Source organism: Crotalus tigris, unplaced genomic scaffold (assembly GCF_016545835.1).
Source record: "Crotalus tigris isolate CLP2741 ecotype Arizona unplaced genomic scaffold, ASM1654583v1 scf7180000017666.379230911805:20528666, whole genome shotgun sequence".
Lineage (NCBI taxonomy): Eukaryota > Metazoa > Chordata > Lepidosauria > Squamata > Viperidae > Crotalus > Crotalus tigris.
In genome coordinates, this window is record NW_024096552.1 from 1194685 (window position 1) to 1217740 (window position 23056).

At 41.6% G+C, this 23056-nt stretch overlaps 1 protein-coding gene across 6 annotated transcripts in view; it reads right to left on the bottom strand.

Moving 5' to 3' along the window:
• GRB10 (growth factor receptor bound protein 10) overlaps positions 1-23056 on the bottom strand; it is a 359795-nt gene that overhangs the window by 46675 nt on the left and 290064 nt on the right. For all 6 annotated transcript variants that reach the window (XM_039336399.1, XM_039336398.1, XM_039336397.1 and 3 more), the window contains 3 exons: positions 15781-15918; positions 3594-3704; positions 3031-3129 (listed from right to left, as the gene is read on the bottom strand). In XM_039336399.1, the coding sequence (XP_039192333.1) occupies positions 3031-3129; positions 3594-3704; positions 15781-15918 (348 nt within the window). The remainder of the gene's footprint in view (positions 1-3030; positions 3130-3593; positions 3705-15780; positions 15919-23056) is intronic.

Genomic DNA, 23056 nt, shown 5'->3' on the forward strand with positions numbered 1-23056 from the left:
CTTCCATTCGTCCCCTTCCTTAATTCTCACGCGATAGTAAGCTTCCGTTAGGTCTAGTTTAGAAAAAAATTTCCCTTTCGATAGGTGTGACAGCATGTCTTTCATGAGGGGCAGAGGGTATAGGTTGCTTTCACTGCTTGTATTCAGGGCCCTATAATCCACGCATAAGCATAAAGAGCCATCCTTCTTCTCTCTAAAAAGGACCGGGGCAGCCACTTTAGGCTTGGCTGGCTCAATGAAACCTCTCTCTAGGTTTTTTTTTAATAAAGCTTTCCATTTCCTCCTTCTCCTTTGGGCTCATGGAGTATAATCTGGGCTTCGGGAGTTTTGCCGCAGGCTTGAATTCAATGGTACAGTCTGTGGGTCAGTGGGGGGGAGCTCATTCGCCCTTTCCTCACTGAAGACTTCAGCAAGGTCTCTATATTCTTCTGGTATTTCTGTTAATCCTTTTTCCTCTCCTATGGATGCTTTTTCTATTCTTGATTCTGGTAGCCTCCCTTGGGGTTTTAAGTCCATAGGGTCCCCCTTCGGGAATTTGATTTCTGTTGTCCTCCAATTTACCCAGGGGTTCCATTTTTTCAACCATTCCATCCCTAGAATCATTGGGCATTCCATACCTGGGGTCACCACAAACGTTATGTCCTCTTCATGTTGCCCAGGGAGAGGTGTATTGGTAGAGTGGCTAGGGTAGCTGGCACCCCCCCTGCTATGGATCCATCTAGCTGGCCAAATGAGATTGGTTGTTCCAGTCTCCTGGATGGGATGCCCAGATTCCCCACTAGTGTTGGGCTAATGAGGCAGCGGGTGCAGCCAGAGTCTATTAAGGCTTTCACCTTCACAGCTTCGGGCATGGGGGAGATTAATATAGTCACTGTTTTGAAGATGGGTGTGATGCATCCACTTACCAGGGGTTCGCCCTCCGAGCTGTCATCTGAGGCATCCACCGGCCCTATGGTGTAGGCTGGAGTTCTTTCCCCTTGGTGAGCAGAGGTGGGGGGTTCTGCAATTTCCGTCATTCTCATGGCCGTTTCTTTTGGCTTAGCTGAAGACTTTCCAGATTTGTTGATTGGGGATCTGTCTGGGTTGTGCTAGGGGGCCTTTGAGCGGCATTCTACAGCTCGATGCCCTTCTCTTCCGCACTTGAAACACCCCATTTGCTTCTTGGCTGTAGCCAATGATTTCACCGGTTCGTGCGTCAGCTCAGGCGGGGGGCGGCTCCATTGTTTTCCTCGGCGGTGCCTCTTCAATATGTTGATCTCTGCTTCCTCTGCCAAGACGTACCATTCCTCAAGTCGATGTGGGTCCCCTCGGGGCAGGCAAGCATCATATAGATCATAGTTTAGTCCATCTTTGAGATGGCTAAGGAGGATGTCTTCTGGCCAATTCAGTTTGCTGGCAATGGCCCGGAATTCTTGTGTATATTCAGCCACCGGGCGTTTGCCTTGCCTCATCGTTTTTATCCTTTCACGGGCTTTGCGATCAGCCAGGGGGTCTTCAAATCATCTTCTCAAAGAGGACATGAAACGGTTGAAGTTACTGAGTTCTGGGGCATTGGAGTCATGCAAGTTCACCACCCAATCTGCAGCCGGTCCATCCAGGGCAGATTGCACGATCCGGATGCAGGCTTTGTCGCTGCCCGTATTCCTCCATGTAGCTGAGGACTTGGGTTAGGAAAAACCCCAAGCGTGTTGGCTCCCCTTTGAATTTCACCTCCAACGGTGGACGTCTTGGAATGGATCGGTGCCTCCGTTGTTGGTGGTAGTGTCTTCCGTCCAGATTGCCATCTGTGGTCCGGTAGGGGGTGGGGGCTACTGGATCAGTAGATGTCCCCGGGGTTGCAGGTTCCACGTCCCCCTCGGTGTCTCTCCCTTTGCGGCTCCAGGAGCTGGGGCGGCCGTAGGGCTCAGGATTCTCCTCTCCTAGGGAGCTGAGAGTTCTCTTCATCAGGTCATAGCTTTCTCTAGGATCCAGTCTGAGTACGGTGCCCAGCTTCCTCCCTCTTCACTTGCGTGCAGGGATTTCTCCATCTCCTGCTTCCATTCTGGTTGCTTGGTCCCCCATCTCAGGGTCACCTTTCTTGATTCCTTTCCCCACTCACTTTTCTTTCCAACGCCCATTCACCAGCGAGGCTTGTGGTCCCGTGTCTCCACCACTTCTTCCCCTGAGGAATCTGACCTCTCGGCTCCCAACATCTGGCAAGGTTCCAACTGGGTCAGTGGCTCTCTTTCCAGGGAGTTTTCCCCCTCTCTTGCTCCATTGTCTGACATGGTAAATTTTTTGCAAAATCCCCCGGCAAGGGTCTCCCTTCCAGGTGGATTAATTTTGCAAGTCCTGTCTAATGTAAGGACCCACCCCACTTTGCATCTTAAGAAGACAGAACTCTTGGAATAATTCTTCCAACAGGAATCCTTTATTAAAAAGAAGTGGTTGCAAGCGTGCTAGACAGGACTTGGGGTCCAAGCCCTCCCATTCAAGGTTTTAAGGGGTTCCCCAGTAGTCCCACCCAATCAACCCCCCTTCCAGTGATAGTTTCAGGTATCACAATTCCACCCCGTTTTTTCTTTCTTCCGTCTGGATGGAGACTTCAGATAAACTACATGAAAGGCAAATAACCTTCTTTGTTATGGTAAGGTTCTTTGGTGCTAACGCTTTGAGGTTACAATAAACAAACATTCAGCATTCAGCTCCTTAGAAGTATACTGAAGGAAGTGAGGGCCATAAAGCCCCTTTGTTCTCCCCCTTCTCTCCCTCTTATGGCAGAATCCAGAGAAGGCAGAATTGGGAGTTTCTATATTTGATAATTAAAGATGAAATATAATTGGATTCTGACACTCTGCTTCATTATTATACCTACACTCTATTTTCTATATGTGGATATCTATTTATCTCTTGAAGTACTGTGTTTCCTGAAAACAAATAAATAAAATGGTTTCTTAACTGTGCCTGAGTCCATATGAAAGATGAATGCAGGACCTCAAATCGCATACATAGGCTACCAGAAATATGAACTACCCCATGATTAACAAGTACCTTGAGCAGTCTAAAGGCAGTCATCCAACATGTTCTGCTTTGTTCATCCTCAGCACACAATAATCTTAATTCTTTAGTTTCATTCCTTACTCTGTTGGGCTACAGAACAAACAACAAAATATTAATTCTGTCTTTCATCTATGAAATTAATTTATAGTTTAGGTGTAATATACAAATCCTAAGCATTTGTTATATTGTAGAATATTTCAGAGTGTTCATATAAACTGAGAAATGTCTGAATAGATATATAAACTTTATCTCCTTTTTGAAAAAATCCAGGCAAAATCTGAAAGTACAATAGTTAATGGAAGGCATCTAATGAATTTACTGCTTTGGTAAAACTGTGAAATGAGTTGCTCTATGCTCTCCATTAATATTATGTCAGTTTGGTAGCTAATAACTGCCTGCCATACCATTTGAGAAGAGTCAATTTTGAATAATTTTTCTTTATCTAGGATAGAATTTAGCATAAAATTGAAATCACAATAATTTTAAAAGTAATATAAAAATCTGTAAAATTTAATACCATGAACCACAAATCTTGTAATATTCAAAGCCATTACCTTTATACAAAAGCCATAGTCGGTTGGTGCATTGTACATTTTTTTGCATGCTATTAATGAAAAGATATTGCTGTCTTCAAGATCAGCTAGCAATTGCAGGTGTCTTGGTTCCTGGAGAAAGAGTTGCAATAATTAAAGAAAAGTGTTAAACCATTATTTGATATTATCTGAAAATATAAAGAAGAACCACAAAAAGGCAATAAAAGGACACTAAATATTTCTTAGTTGTTACCTCTAGCAGCAATAAACTAGCAATGCCATCTTCCATATATTCAAAAAACTGGTATGTGTTTAAACACTTAGCATTTCTTCTATATCAAATGTTAAAATTCCTATCAAATGCTTTTAAAAATTGACTAATTCCTCATAACCTCAATTTATATTTAGGAACACTTTTTTCTGATAAACTTTTTAGATCACTCAGTGAAGTCCTGCTCCTCTACAGGTTTGAGGTTTCAGGGGTGACTTCAAAGTAATGGTAAATGGGAGGAAGGTAAGCTTCATTACAAAATGTTCATTTTTTTAATAAAAAGACAATGGCAAAATCAGTTTAATTATATTTCAGATCTTATGGGTTTGCTCTGCATATTTCTGTAGATACTTTATATTTCCATGCTGTTTTGCTTTGATAAACCTATTTCTTTAAATAACTTCCAAGCCTATTTTGAATTATAGAATCATGTGGTTGAAAAGGACCTTGGAGGACTTCTAGTCCCAAAGCAGGAATTCTTATTCCATCCTAACAAATACCTCTTTTCTTGAAGACCTCCAGTGATGGAGCATCCACAACTCCAGGAGGCAAGTTGATTGATGTTAAACTAGATTCTACTTTAACTGCCTTTTAGTCTTTCTGACATAGCAAATTTGTTTGCATAGTAGGGAAGCCAGAGAAGGGACCATTTATTGACTGAATTGTTTAAAAGAACAGCTTTATTGATCCACAAAGGCAGAATCATCTATAGGATTAAAGATGACTCTAGCTTTTGGTCTCTATTTATAAGTAAGCTAGCCATTGCCTAGTAAGATATTTATTCAAAAAACTGACAAATTTGGATTAAATAGGAAATAATGGAGTACCAGGCAGAATAGCTGGATTATCTTACAAAAGTTAAATGTATCCTTGAAGATTTCTATGTAGAACTTTGAACTCATTCCCAGGGATAAATTATGGAGAAAACTGGAGGCCACCACAATTGGTCAGCATCCTCTATTTTTAAATTCAGCACTTTTATATCAATATATCTTTGTAATATATTTGGGATATTTAATTTGTCTCACTCTAATGGCAGAAATGCTGTTAATGTTTCTTCTATTTTATAATTATATTAAACCAGTCAGACAAATTTAGATTTTACTAATCCAACTAACAAATAAACTTCTCTCTGTGCCACTATATCACAACCTGGTGGTGATTGTTTCAATTACACTAGGGAGTCTGGGGAGATCCCTTCAATTCTCACCTCCTACTGAGCAGTGAAATAGTGTAGAGTAGAATCTGGAAGGGACCTTGGAAGTCTTCTAGTCCAGCCCCCTGCTCAAGCAGGAGAACCTATACCATCTCAGACAAGTAGCTGTCCAGTCTCTTCTTAAAAACTTCCAGTGATGGAGTGCCCATAACATCTAAGAGCAAGCTGTTCCACTGGTTAATTGTCCTCATTGTTAGGAAGTTTCTCCTTAATTCAGGTTGCTTCTCTCTTTGATCAACTTCCAACCATTGTTTCGTGTCCTGCCCTCTGGTGCTTTGGAGAATAATTTGATACCCTGTTGTTTGTGGCAGCCTCTGAAATATTGGAATATTGGTATCACCCCTATTTCTTCTTTTCTTTACACTAGCTGAACCCAAGTCCTGCAGCCATTCTTCATATGTTTTAGTCTCCAGGCCTTTGATCACCTTAATTACTCTTCTCTGCATTTTTTCCAAAGTCTCAACATCTTTTTTATAGTATGGTGACCAAAATTGGTTGCAGTATTCCAAGTGTGGTCTCATTAAGGTTTTATAAAGCAGTACTAATACTTCACATGATCTTGATTCTATGCCTCTGTTTATATAATCCAGGATTGTATTTGCTTTTTTGGCTGCTGCTGCTGCACACTGCTGGCTCATAGCCAAGTGATCGTCCACTAGGACTCCAAGGTCCCTCTCACAGTTACTGTTTTTGAGCCAGGTCTCCCCTAATCTGTACTTAAAACTTTGTTTTTTTCTGCCTAAATGTAAAACTTTGCTTTTCTCCATATTGAAACTCATTTTCGTGGATAGGGCCCATTGTTCAAGTTTGTCAAGATCTTTTTAGATCCCGAGTTTGTCTTCTGGGGTGTTGGCTATTCCTGCCAGTTTAGTGTCATCTGCAAATTTGATGAGTTCCCCTTCTATTCGTTATCTATTCAATATCTTCATTAATGAAGATATTGAATAGTATTGGGCCTAAGACAGAGCTTTGTGGTACCCCATTGCTTACTTCTCTCCAGGTGGATGTAGTACCATTGAGGACTACTCGTTGAATACAGTCAGCCAGCTACAAATCCATCTGGTGGTGATGTTGTCTATTCCACCTTTTTTTTTTTTTTTTTTAGCTTACAAAGCAGTAGATTGTAGTCTATTTAGTCAAATGCCTTACTGAAATCTAAGTATACTATGTCCACAGCATTTTGCTGGTTTACTAATTTGGTCACTTTATCAAAGAATGAAATAAGATTGGTTTGGCATGATCTGTTTTTGACAAACCTGTGCTGGTTACCAGTTATAACTTTGTTTGCTTCTAGTTGTTCAAAGATCTGTTTTTGGATTATCTTTTCCAGGATCTTCCCAGGTATTGATGTTAAACTGATTGATCTGTAGTTTCCTGGGTCTGTTTTTTTCCCCTTTCTTGAAGATGGGAACCACATCAGCCCTTTTCCAATCCTCAGGTACTTCCTTGGTGCTCCAGGTTTTTTGAAAGATGTGGTGCAATGGTTCTGAAATAACATCTGCCAGCTCCTTCAGAACTCTGGGATGTAATCTGTCGGGATTGATGATTTATATTCGTCAAGGTCAGATAGGTTTTGTCTTACCATTTTCTTGCTTATTTTAATTTTTGTTTCTAGTTTATCTTTTGCAGTAGTTTTTTTTTTTAGTATGTTGTGCTACAATTTCTTTTTGCATGAAGACTGATGCAAAGAATGAGTTAAGCCGCTCTGCTTTCTCTCTGTTGCCTATTACTTCCTTGCTATCTTCTCTCTTTAGTGGACCTACTAAAGAGAGAAAGAATCAAATTTCCTTGACTTTTTTCTTGTTATTAGTATGATGATGATGATGATGATGATGATGATGATGATGATGATGATAATAATAATACCCCCAGTGAGGCACTACCTTGACGCCCCCAGTGAGGCACTACCTTGACCTGGTTGTGGGGCTTGTGTACTCTGAGGGAGATGAGAGCTATGCCAGAGGTTCAACCATACTGGACAGGTCTCATCAGGAGTCAGACAAAGAGTGTCTCTCCCATAAAAAATATGGTGAGATGTAAATTGCAGAATGCCATACCGGCTCGGACGTCGCCCGGGTTAACAAGGTCCGCACTAGATATTGGAGTTCCTGGATATCTGGTGAAAAATGGGTTACAGGACTCAGGACTGTTGGCTGAGCAACCAGGGCCAGCAGCTGCAGAACTACTGGAATAAAAGGTGTTTACCCGTCGCAGATACACAGTGATGGAAAACAAAGAAATAATGATCTGTTACTACAGATCAAGTCCAACAAGAAGAGGATATCTAAAACGAATGCACTAGTTCTGGAAAGAACAACATCCAGAATCAGAAATAACAGAACAGAGACTAGCAGATCAACGCCAATTTATAACACGAAATAAAGTATTCACAGAAACAGAATTGGACGAACTGCAAAGGTTTACCCAGGGCAAAGAAATCAAAGCCTTACCAGAAGTAATTCAGAATGTAGAGGCAAACCAGGGAGAATTGGCAGTGAAGGAATCCAGCAGAGATATACAACTGTTCTCATTTGGAAACCAGGCACCTCTTCCTCAGGAAGAACAAAACCCTCTAACTAAAGAAATAAAAGAATTGAAACAAAGAATAACTGAGCATCTAGAACAGCACAAAAACAACAGAATAAGGCTACCTGCATTGAATCTTGTTCCAAAGAAACAGCTAGCACAAGCATTAAAAGATGCAAATATTGCAATATCAAGTATAAGCACCAATTCACTGCAAGAAACAAACCAACTAATGTACAGCCCAGCTGCAGTTATAACAGAATACCTGGGATGCAAAATCAACAAAGAAGAAAAACAAACAAACAGTGCACCAGAAAAATGGAAGGTTAGACTAGAAAATAAGATCAGCAAGTTAAGATCAATGCAAGCAAGCTAGAACAGATGAAAGAAAAGAAGCTGAAGAACAAGAAGACCAAAGAATACCTAATCAAGAAATACCACTTAGAAACAAGGAAGATCAAGGAAGCACTGGAAATAATACAGCAACAAATAACAGCTATAGCCAGGAAAATCAGTAGATATGAAGCTCGAATTGCAAACTATAGGCAGAACTTCCAATTTCAATCCAATCAGAAACGTTTCGACCAATCCATCAATGGAGAAACTGCAAGGAATCAGTCAGTACCTGACAAGAAAGAAACAGTGCAGTTCTGGAAGCAGATATGGGATAACCCAAAGAAATACAACAAGGATGCGGCTTGGTTAAAAGAGGTAGATGCAAATAAAACAGAAGTTGAAATGAAAGAACTAGTAATAACAACAAAAATGTAGAAAAAAGAGCAAAGAAAATCAAAAATTGGTCAGCACCAGGTGAAGATGAACTGCATGGGTTTTGGTTGAAACATCTAACTGTTATACACCCACTCATTGCCAAACAGTTCAACAATAGACTACAAGGAGGAGAAATTGAAAAGTGGCTAACAACTGGGAAAACCTACCTAATAATGAAAAATCCAGCAAAAGGGGCAACACCAGGTAACTACAGGCCAATTACCTGCTTACCAACAACTTTCAATTTACTAACTGGTGTGGTAGCTGATGCAGTACAACAGCATCTAGTTGAAAACAATCGCTTTCCACATGAGCAGAATGGAAACCGCCCCAATAGCAGAGGAACAAAAGATCAACTCCTAATAGATGATCTTGGAAAACTGCAAGAGAAGGAAGACCAACCTGAATGTGGCATGGATTGACTACAAAAAGGCATTTGACTCTCTGCCACATGACTGGATAATAAAGTGCCTAGAAATAACAGGAGTCAGTAGAAACATCAGAAAATTTGTGCAAAGATCAATGGCACAATGGAAGACACAGTTGCAGATAAATGGTGAGAAGCTGGGAGAGGTTAATATCAAGAGAGGAATATTTCAAGGAGATTCATTATCACCATTACTATTTGTTATTGCACTGTTTCCTCTGTCAACAATACTGAATAACTCAGGACATGGCTATCAAACATCAAAAACATCTGCTAGACTATCCCACCTCCTTTACATGGATGATCTGAAGCTGTATGGAAAAACATCATCTGAAATAGAATCGCTGCTCAACACTGTCCGTATATATAGCCAAGATATTGTAATGGAGTTTGGCTTGGACAAATGTGCCACACTTACTATCAAACAAGGAAAAATAGTGAAAACTGAAGGAATCAAGATGCCCCACGAAAATAACATTAAGAGTCTGGATGAGGAAGAGTACTACAAATACTTGGGTATCCTTCAAGCTGACAACATCAAGCACACTGAAGTCAAGAAAAAGATTAGAGGTGAATACATCAAGAGAGTGAAGAAGATCTTAAAGTCCAAACTCAATGGAGGAAATACCATAAAGGCAATCAACACCTGGGCAATCCCAGTCATTAGGTACACAGCTGGAATAGTGGACTGGACTCAAGCAGAACTAAAAGCAATGGATAGGCAGACCAGAAAAATAATGACAATGAATCATGCCCTTCATCCACGCAGTGACATTGATAGACTTTATCTACCAAGGCAAATAGGTGGGCGTGGAATGCTACAAGTACATCAGATGGTTGAAGAAGAAAAAATGGCTTTGGAAGAATATCTGAAGAAGAATGATGAAGATGCACTGAAATTAGTATATCAGGAAGGCTTACTAACTACTGGAGAGACCAAACTGGCCTACAAGAAAGACCAAATGAAGAACAGAATAGAGGCATGGGAAGACAAAGCACTACATGGCCAATACATGAAAAAAATAGCTGGGAAAGCAGATAATAATAAAACCTGGCAATGGCTAAGAGCAGGAAAATTGAAGAAAGAGACCGAGGGACTAATTCTGGCTGCACAAGACCAAGCCTTAAGGACAAATGCATACAAAGTCAAAATTGAGAAGACAGCAAAAGACAGTAAGTGCCGCCTATGCAAAGAAGCTGAAGAAACAGTGGACCACTTGGTAAGCTGTTGCAAGAAGATTGCACAGACTGATTACAAGCAGCGGCATGACAAAGTAGCAACAATGGTGCATTGGAAGATCTGCAAAAAATATCATTTGCCTGTAAGCAAAAACTGGTGGGATCATAAAATAGAGAAAGTCATAGAAAATGATAAAATTAAACTGCTCTGGGACTTCAGAATTCAAACAGACAAGCACCTGCAACATAACACCCCAGACTTAACAATTGTCGATAAGAAAGACAAAAAAGTCTGGATAGTGGACGTGGCAGTGCCTGGAGATAGCAGAATAGAAGAGAAAGAACTGGAGAAGATAACAAAATACAAAGACCTACAAATAGAAATAGAAAGACTGTGGCAAAAGCAAGCAAGGGTAGTACCAATAGTCATAGGCTCCTTGGGTGCAATCCCAAAACAACTGGAGCACCACTTGAACACCATTGGCATTGACAAATTCGCTATTAGTCAATTGCAAAAGGCGGCCTTATTAGGAACTGCTTCCATCCTGCGACGATATCTGTAATACCATCAAACATCCACATCTGCCTATCCCAGGTCCTGGGTAAGGACTCGATAGGTAGACAAAATGCCAAATCCAGTCTGAACATCTGGCTGACTGTGCGATGATCAATAATAATAATAATAATAATAATAATAATAATAATAATAATAATAATAATAATAATAATAATAATAAAGTTGGAAGGGACTTTGGAGATCATCGAGTCCAACCCCCTGCTCAGGCAGGAAACCCTATACCATTTCGGGACAAATGGCTGTCCAGTCTCTTCTTAAAAACTTCCAGTGTTGGAGCATTCACCACTTCTGGAGGCAGGTTGTTCCACTGGTTAATTGTTCTAACTGTCAGGAAGTTTCTCCTTAGTTCTAGGTTGCTTCTCTCCTTGATTAGTTTCCATCCATTGCTTCTTGTCCTGCCCTCAAGCGCTTTGGAGAATGGCTTGACTCCCTCTTCTTTGTGGCAGCCCCTGAGATATTGGAACACTGCTATCATCTCCCCCCTCGTCCTTCTCTTTGTGAAACTAGACGTACCCAATTCCAGCAACTGTTCCTAATATGTTTTAGCCTCCAGTCCCCTAATCATCTTTGCTGCTCTTCTCTGCACTCTTTCTAGAGTCTCAGAATCTTTTTTACATCGTAGTGACCAAAACTGGATGCAGTATTCCAAGTGTGGCCTTACCAAGGCACTGTAAAGTTGTATTAATCATGTGATCTTGATTCTATCCCTCTGTTAATGCAGCCCAGCACTGTGTTGGCTTTTTTGGCAGCTGCAGCACACTGCTGGCTCATATTTAAGTGACTGTCCACTAGGAGTGAAAGAAACTTCTTTGATTGTCCTTGATTTCTGTTCCAAGTCTTTGTTCATTCTGAGCATTTGCTTTCCTGACTTTGTCTTTGCATGTTCTGTCTGTCTGCTGATAATCAGCCTTAGTTATGTGTTCCTCTTCCCATGTTTTGTACTTACCTTTTTTGTCTTTCAGTTTGTCTGAGAGACATTTATGCAGCCATGCTGGTTTCTTCTTGACTTTCTTGTTTTTCTTTTTCAGTGGTATTGTGCTGGACTGGCCTTTTATGATAGCTTTTTTCAGAGTTTCCCCTGCATCTTGAATTCTTTTCCTTTTTAGGATTTTTCATCCATAAAATCTTTTCTAGGTTCTCTTCAAATTTGTTAAAATCGGCTATTTTGAAATTTAAGACACTAGTTGAATTATTTTCTATTGTTTGTGTTTGCATTATATTGAATTCCAGTATGACGTGGTCACTTTCCCCCAAGGTTCCGACAACCAACTCCCTCAACCACCTTATTAGTAAGAATTAAGTCCAGTATACTTCTAGTATACTTTACTTCTAGTTCCCTCCTCCACCTTTTGGATGACAAAGTTGTCAGCTAAGTTGTTTAGAAATCTGTTTGATCTCCTGCTTGCTGCAGAGTTTGTCTCCCAGCTGATATCTGGGTAGTTGAAGTCTCCCATTACTACTGTGGTATGGTTCCTACATACATTTATTAACTGGTTGGCAAAGAGTTCATCTATTTCTTCTGACTGGTTGGGTGGCCTGTGGTATACACCTATGGCAAGGTCACTTTTTCCCATTTTATATTGACCATATACATTCTCAGGTGCTTTTATGCATTTCTGTTGATATGTAGTATTCTCTTACATATAGTGCAACTCCCCCTCCTCTTTTTGTAGTTCTGTTTCTTTTGAACAAGTATCCATCTATCTGCCCATTCCAGTCATTGGTTTCATCCCACTAGGTTCCTGTAATGCCAACTATGTCATACCTACCCTCATGTACTATTGCTTCTAGTTCACTCTGTTTGTTCCCCAAGTTTTGAGCATTAGTACATAAGCATTTAAGACTTTTATGCCTGTCTGTGGGATGTTTCCTGGATCTCCTGATTGCTGTTTGAGATTTTCCCTACCTCATTGTTTGTTTTCTTGAAATTCATGATTGGTTTTGCGTTCTAGAGATTCTAAAGGTGGGTCACCCTTCCCCCTTAATTTTAGCTTAAATCCCTTCTAATGAGTTGGGCCAGTCTTTTTCCAAGTACATTTTTCCCTGTTTTAGTGAGGTGCAGCCCACCCCTTGCCAAGAGTCCTTTGCATAGTCCTTTCCATGATCCAGGAAACCAAAGTTTTCTTGGAGACACCAACCCTTTAGCCAGTTGTTTATTTCTAAAATTCTTTTTTCCCTCAATGGGTGTTGGCCTTTTGTTGGGAGTGCTGATGAGAACACTACTTGTGTTCCTAGTTCCTTACTTTATTGCCCAGTAGCTTATAGTCTCTCAATATTGTGCTCAGGTTTTGTTGTGTCATTTGTCCCAATGTGAAGGAGTAGGAGAGGATATTAATCTGTGGGCCTAATTATTTTGGTTAGGTTCTCAGCCATGTCTTTGATTTTTGCTCCAGGAGACAACATAGGTCCGGTCTACAAATGGCTGATTCTGTTCCTTTGAGAATAGAATCTCTTATCACTAACACTCTCCTTCCTTTTTGGCAGGGTGCAGTCTGAGGTGCTTTTCTGTTTATCTCAGGTGTGTTTCTTGATGTGACTTTTTAAGGGATATTTGGTGCTGATTATTTGCTAGGTATCTGCATGTTTTCTTAGAGGGGGAGGTTGTGGATCTGTATATTTCCATCTAGGGGGAGAAATCGACTGCTCAGTTTTAATGGAGCTGCTTCTGGTTTGGTTAAATTGGGCAGTAGGGGTTTGTTAGCCCTATGCTGCTTCTGCCTTTGATTAATGTGTTTTCTTCTCTGTGTGACATACTTCCATTTGTCTTCCTCCAAGGGTTTATCAATATGGTCAAATCCTTTGGGAGTTATTTGTTCATTATTTGGTTTGGTTTGGGTATAGCTTTCTTGTTTACATTGGAATTGGCTAAAGTTGCCTCTAGATCCTTTACTTTTTCCTCTAGTACTTCACATAGTTTACATTTAATGCATGTATAATTTGGGTGTTTTGGGGGCATAAGCACATACATGTATTACATACTACAATAGTATCAGTCTTCTCTTCCATGAGTTTGAAAACTCCTTTTTTTGGTTGATGGATGTGCTTTGCTGTTAGCCTTGTTTCTTCCTTCTCTGTTCTAGGTAATTGTGCCTATTTTTTTCCTATTCTTTTTTCTGCCTGTTTGTGCTCATGTTTCTACCTTGTTATTTATTTAACCTCCTTACTAGCATATCAGTTTTATTTATCCTTTTCTTTCTTCAGTATTAGTTGCCTCTTCCATATGTTTGTTGTTTGAAAACCCCTCTTTTTGGTTAGTGGATGTGCTTTGCTGTTAGCCTTGTTTCTACCTTCTCTGCTCTAGGTAATTATGCCTATTATTTTTCTGTCCTATGTTTTGCAGATCACAATAGCATCAGTTTCTTTTTCCATGAGTCTGCTGTGCTGTGCTGTTGCCATTCGCAGAACCCGGTCTATTGTTCTGCTGTACTTTGCAGCACCTGGTCTACTGGTCTGCTGATGTTCGCATTACTCGGTCTACAGCCGTTCGCAGTACCTGGTCTTCTGGTCTGTTGCTGTTCACAGTATCCAGTCTACTGCCATTCAAAGTACCCAGTCTATTAGTCACACTACCTGGTCTACTGCCATTCACAGTACCTGGTTTACTGATCTGCTGCCGTTCACACTACCCGGTCTACTGGTCTTCACACCACTTGATCTACTGCCATTTGCAGTATCCTGTCTTCTGGTCTGTTGCCTTTTATACTACCTGGTCTACTGCTGTTCGCAGTACCCGGTCTTCTAGTCTATTGCCATTCATACTACTCAGTCTACTGGTCTGCTACCATTCGCACTACCTGATCTACTGCTGTTTGCAGTACCTGGTTTCTGGTCTGTTGCTGTTCCCTCTACACAGTCTACTGGTCTCGTGTTCGCACTACCCAGTCTACTGCCGTTCACAGTACCTAGTCTCCTGGTCTATTGCGGGTTGCTCTACCCAGTCTACTGGTCTGCGCACTACCTGGTCTACTATCGTTTGCAGTACCTGGTCTTCTGGTCTGTTGCTGTTCACTCTACCTGGCCTACTCTTGTTCGCAGTACCTGGTCTCCTGGTCTGTTGCGGTTCACTTTACTCAGTCTACTGGTCTGCTGGCCTTTGTACTACCTGGTCTACTGCCATAGACCACTACCTGATCTACTGTCATACCTAGTCGTTCACTCTACCCGGTCTCCTGGCCTGCTGGTGTTCGCACTACCAGGTCTACTGGTCTGCTGCCATTCACACTATCTGGTCTAATGCTTTTCACAGTACCCAGTCTTCTGGTCTGTTGCAATTCATTCTACCCGGTCTACTGGCATTCGCACTACCCGGTCTACTGATTTGCTGCCATTCACACTACCCAGTCTACTGGTCTGCTGTGTTGCAATGTTCCACCACCCCCACTGATAGCTCTGCAGCCACATGGTTACTGTTTGCTAATCTGTCGTGCCAGTGTTCTGCTTCCTCCAGCAAACAGAGCTGTCTGAATGGTCCATAGTAAGCTCTCCTTCCTGCTCCACTATCTTGCTGGCTCACCTCTTTCTCCTCTTTGCAGTCGTTGCGCTGCCCTCAGTCGGCTCTCCTCTCCACCCCACAGCTGATTCTCTTCACTGCTCTACAGATCTTTCTTCTTCTTTTCTCTTCTCCAGTCTTTTTTATTTTTCTGACTTATCTTTCCCTCTCCACCTCTCTTCCTACCATTTTGTCTTAGTTTAAGACAACTTAGTTTAATAGCAACTTCTCTCCCCATGGTATAACCATGTTTCCTCTGTGGCCGCCATCTTGAAAAAAAGTTTCTAACTACATATGAAAAGACAAATATGCATATTGCCCAGCATCCAAAATGGAATATACACTGTCTGATGTAATCATAAAGAATATATGAAGCTTTTAAATATTTGGAATTGGTCATCTGGGCATTCATTTTGTGAAGATATTTTTTTTTAATTGCAGCTGAGAATGCTCAGAGAAGAGACACTGCTATTTTCTTGTGCAAAGGAGAAGACATACTGATGATCAGCCACAAAGTTTTTCATGTGAAGCTATAACTCAGTGATGAAAGCCAGCACTTTAATGACAAAGATCACAACTCATTAGAAGGATCTAATCTAAAACCTTAAGAAGCCCTTTACCGGCATTAAGTTATGCACCAAAACTAAGCTTACAATGAAATCCAGAGCACAGAGTAATTGAAATTTACAGTCCAACATATTACTGACAAGGTCTATTGGTTATCTTATTAAACTAGTCTAACTAACAAGTACCTTTGAAGACCCTTTTGTAGAGCAATAAAGTCCAGATTTCCTCAGACAACCATACAGCTTCTTCCATGATTTTCTTCCCAATTCTTTCACATGTAAAAACCCCTGAATTTCTGGACAACTATTTGAATTTAAAAATTTCTGTTGAAGATAAAGGGAAATGTTGAATTCTACAATTATAAAGAAAGAGGTACATGCAAGAGATATTACTTATTAATGGTTATTGTATGAATGCAAATATTTGTGCTAATTTTTTTTTTTTAAATTGTGCTACCTTAACATGACAACCAGACACTTCAACAGAGAAGAAATTTTCCAATTTATTTCTCTAGGAAAATATTATCACATAATGAATAATTCTAAAATCTACTGTTAATAAAATCACTATATTATAATCGGAAGCTATTTTGGTTGTAAGTATAGAGGCATTCCTGAGATGGCCAATGACATAGCCCCCTATAATGGAGACAATAGTAGCAAGTTGCTATTCTACAATAAGCAAATCTATATAATCTATGCTGATCATACCTCCTATCATTTTTGTTTAAAAACAAAGCAACAAATATGTTGACAAGAGATGCACTGTTCATACATCATTAGCTTCCCCAGCCTGGTATCTATAGATATTAACATTTAATCTCCAAAACATCTAATACACAAATCAAACTGGCTAGAAATTCTGAGAATTCCAGCCCAATATATCTTGGCAGAACCAGACTTGAAAAAACTGAACTTTGCTAGGGTTAAAAAAAAACCTGTATATGAGACGTTGAATAGTCTCATACTAACATTTCCTAAGGGTTACTGAGAACCAGTTTAATGTAATGATAAGGCATCTGATTAGAAACTGAAAGATCATGAGTTCTAATTCCACCTTGGGCATAAAGCCAGCTGGGTGACCTTGGGCCAGTTACTTTTCTCAACCATAAGAAGGAGGTAATGGCAAATCACTCCGTGACAAAAATGTGCAGGGAATTACCAGACAATCTCCAAGAACTGGACACGATTGAGCGTGTGTGCTTGTGCACATGTGTACACACACACACACACACACACACACACACACACACCAGAGAGAGCCAGTTTGATATGATGGTTAAGGCATGAGGCTAGAAATTGGGAAAGTATGAGTTCTAATCCTGCCATAGGCACCAGTTCAGCTGGTAACCTTGTGCCAGTCATTCTCTCTCATAGCCTTGAAAGGGAGGCAATAGCAAACCACTCCAAAACTAAAAGCGTATGCCAGGAGTCAAGACTGATTCAAAGAGACAAAAAATAGGGAGGATGGGTATTAAATATATATACTACAGCAAATATTTAATTATGTGTGTGTGTGTGTGTGTGTGTGTATGTGTGTGTATGTATGTATATATATATATATATGTATGTATGTATGTGTGTATATATATATATATATATATATATATATATATATATATATATATATATATTACATATCAGCTTGGGTATATTCATGTTAAAATCCAATAAAAGTCGATCACCAAGAGAATAAAAATGTAGAAAATTTATTAGCTAAACCTAGCTTTCATCAAGAGCTCATGGGACGGACCGTTGCTGGTGTATCTATGAGGAGCTCTACCCAGAGGTGTAGGGAGGGGAGAGGTGATGGAGCTAGAGACACACGGGTGGAGACAGCGACCATGGAGGGGGAGGGGGGAGTGGACGGCACGTTACGAGATAGAGCACCAGAGCGATGGCCACGCATACCGAGGAGATCAGACCACCCCCTGATGGGTGTGGCACGCAGATGCAGGGCAGCGGTTGGGTCACATTGTGGGGAAGAGGGTGATCCCATACCAATCGATCTGATAGGGAAGCAGAGAATTGCGAGTAGATTGCACCCGGCGGTACGACGAAAAGACCTCCCAGCGGGGAGTGAGGATGGAAAATCTGGACATGGAGAAAGCGAACGGGGGGCTACCCAATCACGAAATAGGCAGCAATGGACTGTTACTCAGGCACCCCCAAGCAGTTGCTACCAGGAACGAGGGAGGGAGAATAATGATGAACCTGGTAAAGCAAAAATTGAAATGACACCTATAGAAAGGGACGGGAAGGAGAGTGATATAAAACAGAATGGAATATTGAATCGCAGTTGCAAAAGATGGGGGGATCGGACCGTAACTCAACTAGGACAACCGGAGGAAGCAAAAAGAAACGGGGGATAACATACACACACCCCAACATGCAGGACCATGGACAGAAGACTGGTGGGAGGGAGACAATCACTACCCATGAGGGAGGTGAAGGAACTTTGGCCAATCCCAGGGTTAATGAAAGAGATATGTGCGACGGAACACAGAAAGGAAGTAAGAAAGAACTATACTCTGATGCAAAACACACACTCAAATTACATCACGCCCAGCTGGGCCTCGTGACACGGTCTAGGAGCCGAGTGCAGATGATTAGCGGTTGCATATAAGCTTTCCCAACAAACTGACTTTTACACCCTGACGATGTCAAGAGCTCTTGACGAAAGCTAGGTTTAGCTAATAAATTTTCTACATTTTTATTCTCTTGGTGATCTACTTTTATTGGATTTTAACATATTTTACACACACACACACACACACACACACACACACACACACACACACACATATATATATATCTGAATATTAAAAACAAAACGGTGATTCCTGGGTAGACTCATGTTAAATAATAAAATATACAAACACCAGGAACTTACAAAACTATAAAAAGTTTTAATAGAATAAAACCAGAATAAAACCAAGCTTTCACTGGCTTCTGCCAGCATCATCAGGGTAGCGTCCAGTCGATGGGAGAAGCTATTTATAAATGTGGCACTCTTTGCGCCCTACTTCTTGACCTCGTCATGGGTCCCAGCCAATCCACCTGCGTTTTGATCGTAGTTTCTGTATTGCAAGCTGTAATTTCCTCACTTTCCTTGCTTGTGCTAATACCACAGCTCTTCCTCCCTTCTTCGTATGACTGTAAGTCGGGGGGACTCTTTAATTCTACGTGCACTGTCTGTGTTTATTATTTAACATGAGTCTACCCAGGAATCACCGTTTTGTTTTTAATATTCTTAAAAATAATTATAATAGAGCAGTTCTGCTCGAAGCCAGAAGATGGGAAAAGTTTACACGCCATGTTGCTGATAACTATTGCAAGCTAGCATTCCTGCATAATTGTATCAAGGAAAATCTTCCACCCAGGTCGCTGAGGAGGAAACTCGTTATTGACTCTGCTGAGTGTCAACAGGCACTCCGGCAGTTCCAACATCGAACCATGGGAGCACTCATAAACGACCTACATAGATGTATTGATGGCTTGATGAGGAACATTCAGAATCATCAAGAATGTTGCCAGAGGATACTTGTGAGTTGGCATTTCTTTATGCTAGACCAACATATCCACTCCATGGCTAGGATTACAAGCCAACGGGCAACGGAGAAATTTCAGCATAGGACTGAGAGACTATGTAATTTGAATGGCTACAATCCCTCAGAAAGACTGTCTAATAAGACATTGACTCAGCCCCAACTTGCCCTCCTACAATGAGATGCGGGATGTAATCTCAGGGACGCCCATCCCTTGGACTTCGTTGCAGCTCTAGAACCAGCCATACACTGCATTGGAGTAGGAGAGGAGACCAGAAACACCATCAGACAACAGGTCACAGGTTTGGTTATGAATCATAGGGGCCACCAAACCTTATCTAAGAAAGAAGTAGAGGCTTTAAATCAGCTCAAAAAGGATGACACCATCCTTATAATGCCAGCAGATAAAGGGAGGGCCACTGTCATTACGGACAAGGCGCAATACATTGGTAAAGCATTGTGCCTGCTCAACGACACTACAGCCTATAGAGTGGTAGACAGTGACCCCATGATGGCCCTTAAAAACCATACTAATAAATTACTTAACAACCTCAAACGTAACAAGAAGCTTGATGATGTCACTCTTAAAAAGCTGCGCCCTAGTGACACCGCAATGTCCAGATTCTATGGCCTTCCTAAGGTCCACAAGGAGGGTGTCCCCCTTTGCACTATTGTGGCATTTAGGGACACTCCGACCTCAGGCCTTGCCAAATGGCTGAGCAATCGCATCAGTCATCTGGTTGAAGGTAGCTCTACTACCGTTAAATCTGCTGAGGAATTGCTTGACAGGATCAGGTCTTTGAGGATAGACGATGATGAGGTGATGGTATCTTTTGATGTCGTCTCCCTCTTCACCTCTATCCCACAAGATCTGGCCATCAAGACGATAAAAGACCTTCTTGAGAAAAAGGGTTCAGGTCATCAGCAGGACCACCTTCGGCCTCAGGACATTATAAATCTATTAGAAGTATGTCTAAAAACATACTTCACGTTCCAGGGCACTACCTTTGAACAGGTTAAGGGCACTCCCATGGGGTCACCGATCTCCAGCATCATAGCGGAGGCAGTGTTGCAGCAATTGGAGCATGTAGCGATGACCCAGTGTTGTCCTAAATTCTGGGCTCGCTACGTGGACGATACATTTGTCATCATCAAGAGGAGCCAAAAAGCTGGCTTTGTGGGCATACTTAACTCTGTGTGCATGGATTTGCAGTTTACGGAAGAAGAAGAGCACCAGGGTGAATTGGCATTTCTTGATGTCCTGGTCCATCGCCAACTTAATGGAACCCTGAGGACCAGGGTCTACCGCAAATCCATGCACACAGATAGAATTCTGCACTATGATAGCAACCATCCAGTGGCCCACAAGGCCAGCTGCATTAGAACACTCTTCAAGAGAGTAGGCTCCCATTGCAACACTGCTAAGGCTAGGACAGAAAAAACGAAGCACCTTTTTAAGGTGTGCAGGCACAATGGTTACCCCATGAAGTTCATCAGGCGCCATGGACTACCATCCAGACCCTCCATCCCCGTCAGGTCTCAAATAGAAGAACATACATCACAGAGACTTCGCATTACTCTCCCTTACATTAGCAACGTCTCAGAAGCCACGGCTAGGCTATTGGCACCCTATGATGTGAGGGTGGCACATAACCCTAACCAGACATTGCGATCTAAGGTGATGAGATTGAAAGACCCACTCCCCACCATAGAGAAGTCCAGTGTCATTTACAGGATCAACTGTGAAAATTGCTCTGCCAATTATATGGGGGAGACCTCCAAACGTGTCAAAACTAGAATTCACGAGCCTAAGTTGGCAGTAAGGAGAGGTGACCAATATTCCCAAATTGGAGTGCATATGCTGGAATCTGGGCATAGGTTCGATTTTAATAACATGCAGATGATGGCCAGTGACAACACGAAGGGGGGCCGGCTCCTTAAAGAAGCGTGGCTCTCCAATGAAGAATCCATCAACCGACATGTGGACCTATGCCCAGCACACGTAACATTAAGAGCATGGGCAATGCGTGACCATCCTTCTGGAGGAAAACAATGTAACATTACGTGCCTTCAGCAAAGAGGGTTGATGGAGGAGACGAGCCTTGGAAATGCCCGGATAGGGAATAATCAGCAGCTGAGTAACTCTCCACCTGCAGAAACATATGCCCATCTCCCATGGGCGCAGGAGTGTATTGACAACCAAGAGCCAACTGCCGATGAATTGAGGGTCTCCCCAAGAACAGCGGGGAGTTTGACAAAGAAGCGATCTTGTACGGACCCCGGACTATTAAACAACCATGATTTGAATGATCGGAATGTCACATGTAACTCCACCGGTGACTCTGCAACTAACTCCACCCACAACATTTCCCTATTGGGCTGCTCTCGCCTTGGGAATGCAGGAGAACTACAGGAAGATGGGGAGGCTGTTTGTTATAATCTTAGAGCCTCCACACGCTCCCACAGACATTTGAGAGGACGACCCCCCCATAGGAATGTACAAGGAGATGCAAATCATGATTGCAAGGATCCCGCCTCTCTCCCTTTAAGGAGGATTGCTCCACCCCCACGTAATGAATGTATAAACAACAGTGAGGGGACAGCCCCCTTGGGAGAAGGGGATAACAATCAACTTGTGGGTGCCACGAATTCCAGGGAGGATGTTAAAATCACCCCTGTTGAAGAGAAAATAGAAAGGGGAGTTAACAAAGTAATACAAAAGATCGGGAAACAGGATGATACAAACACAATGGAATCCTGGGCTACGGAGACGAACAATGAGGATATAGTTGTGAAGGAGGATCGTAAACAGAGAAACAGGGGGAGGAGAATGGAAATAGGGAGTATTAAGAGGGAGGATGAGGGGAATAAACAACATAAACACAGACAGTGCACATTTAACTACGTAGAATTAAAGAGTCCCCCCAACTTACAGTCATACAAAGAAGGGAGGAAGAGCTGTGGTATCGGCACAAGCAAGGAAAGTGAGGAAATTACAGCTTGCAATACAGAAACTATGATCAAAACGCAGGTGGATTGGCTGGGACCCATGACAAGGTCAAGAAGCTGGGCGCAAAGAGCACCATATTTATAAATAGCTTCTCCCATCGACTGGACGCTACCCTGATGATGCTGGCAGAAGCCAGCAAAAGCTTGGTTTTATTCTGGTTTTATTCTATTAAAACTTTTTATAGTTTTGTAACTTCCTGGTGTTCGTATATCTTATTATTTTATGTATGTATGTATGTATGTATGTATGTATGTATATGTATATACATATATATATATATATACACATACACACACATATACACACACACATATATATGAAATAAAATAGTCCGAGTATCAGAATAATATTAAAACAAAACTGTTTAATACAAAAGCTAAAGCTAAGCTTTTGTTGGCCAACAGTGCCGACATCATCAGAGCATAATACAAGATTACTGGGAGTCCTTTTTATATTGCTGGATGGCTCTGCGCCCAGCTTCTCAATCTAGTCATCGGTCCATCCGTTTTCTCTACTTGGTTTGTTCTTAAAGGGCACACATCTCTTGCTGTGTTGGTATCTTCTGAGGTTACTATTTTCTTTTTCCTGGGCTTAATCACTTTCTTTCTGCTAGCATAAGCCAGTTGCTTTCACTCGCTTACACTTATCCCCTTTTTTGGTTCTATTCCAGGGTCCATCTGATCTTCCTTAATGGGGTTGTGCACATGTGTGCTTGAGTGGATCCGGGCATCTATCAGGGTAGTCTCTGATGGATATGCTCCTATCTGTGTTCTCCCACTCAGGAGCGCTGCCTTCTTCCCTGAACCTCCGTGGGTATATTGATCCACTTATGGTTGTCCCCCCCATCTTAAGGTTCTTTACTGCTTGATCGTTCATTGGGTTTTTCGATCCCCCTTCATCATTT